A 6,000-nucleotide genomic window follows, 5' to 3' on the forward strand; every position below is an offset into this window, starting at 1 on the left:
GTTGGGGGTGGGGGTGTCTCTTCAATATTGTGGTGGTAGTACTAGACCACTCTCCCTTTCACGCTGACACCAACTCTTCCCCCCGTGCACACACCATAAATGCTTACCATGCTTTGGATGTATTGACCAGCTGACTTTCACAGCACCTATCATCTCGCAGGTCAGATTAGGCAACTCCAAATTTGAATTTGGTGCTGCTCAGAGCATTTCTTCTGCACAGTGGGCACTGGGTTCCACCATCATGCTAGCAGCAAGGAATGATGTCCCTTCTCTGGACTTTGCTGTCAATAGCTCCATTTCTTACAGAGCTCAGGATCTTTGGGAAATTGGAAGCCGCACAGAGGTCCCCCATGGTGCTTCTCTGTTTTCAGCCCAAACATGAGCCTTCTGTAAAGTGTGTGCCCACAGCATATTCCATAAATATGCATGTATATATACATGTGTATCTGAGTATGTGTGCATGTGTCTTTGATTGAGGGGGTGATGATCCAGAACCCTGGGTCTCTGGTTTGCTATGCACACCCTCTACCACTGAGCTACACTCCCAGTGCCTAGAAACTCACTTCAAAATTCCTCCACCACTGCAGGTAAAATGCACATTCAAAGGCTTCTGAAAACCAACCCAACACACAGGCCTCAGGGAAGTGGATAAAACCTATCCGTTCTCCAGTTTCTTCAGTTCTACACACAAGTGACAACGTGGAACTTGAAAGGGGTCAAAAGAGCACCACCCACGAGACAAGGGACAACAGGGTTACCTCATGGTCTCCAGCTTGTAGATCCAGCTCATTAGAATTCTCTTCCAGAAAACATTTCACCTTCTCCACCTCCTCCATGCACTGGAAAAAGGCCACTTTCTCCAGGGGGTTGCTGCTGTGGCAGGAGCTGATCTCCTCCAGCCTTTTCACCTTCAGCATGCTGGTTGTGAGTCTGAGCAGGCTGCTGTCAGGAGTGGGGCTCTCATCTCCCACAGTCTCAGGTTTGTAAATCAGGACACAGTCCTGACTTTTCAGTACTCTTTTCTCCTGACTGGAAGAAAGGAAACAAGAGAGACAAGTTCAGGTTACTCATTCACCATCGACTTCCAAAATCAGGAGCAATGCTGCTATTCTAACTGAAACTTTCTCCATTGCTGGAACTTTCAAAGGAAAATATTTTTATTTTTACATTTTCCCACAAAATCAAATAGTAAGAAGCACCCTCCCAGGTGACTAGTACATCCTTCACCGAACCAAACATGATAACATGGAAAGTAAGACATCAGACCCCAGTTATATTTATTGGGCTTATTTCAAGTTGGTTATTCAAAGGAAACACAGACCTTTGTACACACAGGAGTGGCTGGGAAAATCCTTTTGTAAAAGGAAGTTTATATCCATCTACATTAAAAAGCAATAAATGACCCAGGAAAGACTGAGTCACCTACAGCAAGATCAGACAGGGGACCAGCCCCTGCCCCACGGAGATGACCACAGGCGGCTGCCACCTGAAAGATTTTATTTGCATCCTGGATGTCTACTCACCCCTCCCTCGACCTTCCAGAGGCTTCTCACTTGCTTTCACCCCAGAAGTCCAAACTCCTGTCCCTTCAGGCTCTCAATAAAAGATGCTCTGCTGCCCCGATTTGAGCTTCATACTCTCATGCAGTGAGCATCTGTTTTTTTTTCTAGATATCTATTCATTATCAGGCTTTTTCTTCACAGACTAAAATCAACCAAGCTGTGGGAGATGAGGGGCAAATTTAAAACTCTCCTGCCATATCAAGTGGTGGATTAAAACACAGTGTGAGGACTGGGCTTTTGACTGGGGTTGCAAGGCTTGCTTCTCACAGTCCTGCAAAAAGGCTTGTCCAGGAAGAGGGGCTTCCTTCGCAAATTGTGCCACCTTTGGGGGTGGTGTCTCCACCACAACAATTATCTACCAGCAACCCCTTTTCCCCATCTTTAAATTATTCAGTGCTGGGGATTAAACTCAATAACCTACACAGGTTAGGCAAGCACTTCTACCTCTGAGCCACACCCCAAGTCCTCCTGCCTACATCTTAAGACATTTGGTATTGATTTTTCAAAAGAAATCCATTTCATATGAAGAATGCACCCAGCACCTTTTATTGCACTGAGCTCAGCTTTGCATGCTCTCTCTGAAATATTCTCCATACAAATTAGGTAATGCACACACTACCAAATAACAATTCTAGACACATACATGCACCTGTGTATTTACACATTACTTGGCTATACAGAGAGAGAAAGATTAAGATTTGAATTTGTGCTTTCCTGTGGCTAGTCCCCGGGGCCCCCTGCTGGAAATTCTCTGAAATTTGCTTGATTTCACAATCATTTCTAATCCTGCCAATGAAACTTCACCTTTCATTTTTACAATTCATAGAGTAAAATAATGTACGAAACTTATATAGTATTGTAAAGTCAATGCTCTACAAGATCCTATATATTGCCTAAAGAACTTAGGTTCAAAAAATGCAAATAACATCAACCAGAACTCTACAGATGCATTGCATATCATTATTAGTACTTTGTAAACTTCTCTGAAAAAAATTATTAAAATAAGAAGACAGATACATGTCTATTTAATGATGAACTGTCACTAAGATATAATGTTGAATTACAGGCAATACTGAAACTAGATCAGGAAGCCATGAAAATTAACATATTAAAACAGTGTGGGGGGTTAACACATTACCATTCCATAAAGAAATATTAAGCATTGACTCTGCCTGAAGTTTGGAGCGACTTGTTATTTAAAGCAACATAGAGAGAGAAGAGAGACTGGCAAAGAGCTTCTAACAATAAACTAAAGTGATTACCATCTGTAGGAGGACATCCTGGAGTTTGAACCACTCCACAAGTAGAGGATTCTTTCCAGCAGATAACAGGAATCTGCAAAATTCAAATAGACTGCAGAACTCTCTGGTAAGTCTTCACTCTCAGTGGGCAGAAGTCATCTGGGAAGACAAGTGTCTACCACCAGAGGAAGTGGCTGCTCCAAATGCCACTTTGAGCCCCTGTTCAAACTAATATGCTCCTTGATCTCATGTTGCTCAGCTGTTGCTTCCTTAGTCAGATGGGGAAGTATATTAATTTTAGATGCCAGGCCTTTCAAAGCTGATGGCTCCATTTCAAAGGTCAGGTAGGGAGAGGATGAACTGAGAATGCTGGATGAAATATCACCTTTACCTTTCCCTCTCAGTACCCTTGTAATTACAGGGCTGGATTTGTGTTTGGTGATCACATACCCCTCTCAGGCCTGATTGCAGTTACCAGGATGCAAGGTATGGGAGCCCAGTTACATGAACATTTGTTTTGATGATTATGAAGAGATCCAAGTGTAGCGTGGTGTCTTCTGAATGCATTTAGCAAGCATTGTTTAATTTGCTCAATCCTTATTGTATTTAAAAGGTCTCCCACTCTCTCTAGTTTAGGAAAAAGGTCAAAGGCGTACCTATCCAGGTAGGTACAAAGAATAGAGGTGGATTTCTCAGAAATTGTCCTTATGGGTGACACCATGACTCTTCCTGATTCATGATGAAGAAAACACATTCCCAGGTCTACTGTTCCTAGATTTATTTACTTGATGTAAAACTTACATTGTTGACAAATTGAATTATAGACAGCTTTCTAATTCTTCATGACACAGACAATTGAAACCCTTTGTTCAGTCTTTACTACTCCCTCTGTGATCCATTGTCACCACAGCCTCTGGAACCCTTGCTTGATCTCTCTCTCTCTCTCTCTCTCTCTCTCTCTCTCTCTCTCTCTCTCTCTCTCTCTCTCTCGCTCCCTCCCTCCCTCCCTCCCTTCTTCCTCCCTCCCTTTCTTTAAATTTAGATAAATGTTTTCCAGTCAAGACAAAAATGGTGTTTTCCATTTTAAGTGGCATTTGAAGGATCCCAGAAGAATCTTATTTGAAAAGCAGAACTGTTGCTATTTTTCTAGGATTCCAAAGTGTAGTTCTTCAGGAAGAAGATACATTATTCAATAAAGTATCCTCAGAAGGCTACACTGACTTCAGATTACCGTTTGTAGGTGTGATTAAACTGTAGACAAATGCTGGCGAGGCAAATCCTTCTCAGAATGAGGAAGATGCATGCAGCCACATCCTCCAGTCACGCCATAAAAATGAAGTCGTGATTCCCACCACTTTGGCTCCAAGTCCCAAGCATTCAAGAGCCAGGGCCAGCAGATACACTTCTATGAACAAACTCCAATAGTTAAATTTCTTCATTTTTCCCCTAAAACTTTTTTTTTGGTTCTAGAATCCCATGCATGCTTCCACATTTTGTCTGGAGTCAACAGGATTTGTGATGGATTAGACACAGGGTCAAAGGAAAGACAGTTGGTGGGATGATTTACAGATTTCCACTGTGCGCGTGACGGACAAAGGTGACGTGAAATGGGATGGCCATGGGAGGTGCTAAGGTGGGAAGTCTGGAGCTCAGTTTTTGACAAGTTCATTAAACATTCAAGCTCTGTAGACATAGAAATGGAGATCTATGGGAGGGGTGAAGGTGGAGATGCAAATTTGCACAGCCATCTACATATGGATATTCCCATATAGAATATGTACTCAATAAGTATGTTGTGGCAGGTTTTCTCCTGGGCCACCAACCGTTCCCAAATCATGATTCAGAGATTTATTGTTAGTTTTAAATGCTTGACCTTATCTTAGCTCTGATTTTAATCTGTTTCTCTTTATCTGGTTGGCAGCTGCCTGGCTTCTGGTCCTCGGCACGTCCCTCTATGCCTCCCTCGTTCTCCTCCTTCTCTTCCCTGTCACTCTCTTCTCTTCTCCTATTCATTCTCTCTGCTTGCCAACTCAGCCTATCTCTCTCCTGTCTAGCTATTGGCTGTTCAGTTTTTTATTACACCAACCAGATGCCTTGGGCGGGCAAGGTGAAACAAATGCAACACTTCTTTACATGATTAAACACACACCCTTACCTGTTAAGCAAATGCAGCATAAACAATTGTAGCACACCTTTACATAAAGTAATTTCCACAACAGTATTTGCTACTTAATCTCTGGAGAGAACAATTTTGATTGTATCTATATGTCCTAAATATTTTTTTAGTTAATTGAAAGAATTCATGCTGTCTGTCTTATAAACTTTGGTGACAATGACCCAGTTCAGCTAAGTCATGCTGTTCAAGCTTGATGACTTGAAGGACAAGCCACTTGATACAATTGCTGACCACAAAAGTCTAGGTGTTCTGTGCACCCTCATACTCCTTTATGTAGCTTCAAGACCTGAAGTCTATAACCACTACATACTCTGAATGCTTAAAGATGCTCATTATGACTAGAAAAATTAAAAGTAAAGCTATGATCAAAATATTTTTTTCAGTGTTTCCTTGACATTTTAAGCTTACTTGACTTTTTGAAAATAAAGACAAAATGAAAACAGCCTCTCACAGAGCCAAGAAATCCTTGATTGCAAAACCTGAGTGCTCAGTCTTTATCCACACCACCACTCTCCCGACCATGTCACTACCACATGTCAGGGAACATCACTAAAAAGGAGGCATCGTAAGCGCTGAAGGATACAGAGGGTTGCTGTAATGTGCTGTCGTAATGGCTTCACACTCACGAACTCACTGCAGCTAGAGTTAACTGCACAAGATCAAACCGGCCAAAAGGGTATTCTCTGTACCCCACCTCTTGCTAGCAGTTGATAACTGCTGGGGAAGGGAAAAATCATTCTTTTTTTTTAAAGATTTATTTATTTATTATACATACAGTGGTCTGTCTGCATGTATCCCCATAGGCCAGAAGAGGACATCAGATCTCATTACAGATGGTTGTGAGCCATTGTGTGGTTGCTGGGAATTGAACTCAGGACCTCTGGAAGAGCAGCCAGTGCTCTTAACTTCTGAGCCATCTCTCCAGCCCTGGGAAAATCATTCTTTTTAGGAGGAAATGAAGTTGGGACGGGGACATGGAAGAATATGGAAGAATTGAAGGAGGAAATGGGGGTGGATATAT

General features: G+C 42.2%; 1 protein-coding gene across 2 annotated transcripts in view; it reads right to left on the minus strand.

Moving 5' to 3' along the window:
• Positions 1–1,022, minus strand: part of Mylk4 (myosin light chain kinase family member 4) — a 70,750-nt gene extending 69,728 nt beyond the window's left edge. The window contains exon 1 of one of the 2 annotated variants that reach the window (XM_035441523.1): positions 759–1,022. In XM_035441523.1, the coding sequence (XP_035297414.1) occupies positions 759–917 (159 nt within the window). In that variant the 5' untranslated portion in view covers positions 918–1,022. The remainder of the gene's footprint in view (positions 1–758) is intronic. The other variant, XM_035441522.1, reaches the window with a different exon arrangement.
• Between the last annotated feature and the right edge of the window lie 4,978 nt (positions 1,023–6,000).

Source organism: Cricetulus griseus, chromosome 3 (genome assembly GCF_003668045.3).
Source record: "Cricetulus griseus strain 17A/GY chromosome 3, alternate assembly CriGri-PICRH-1.0, whole genome shotgun sequence".
NCBI lineage: Eukaryota > Metazoa > Chordata > Mammalia > Rodentia > Cricetidae > Cricetulus > Cricetulus griseus.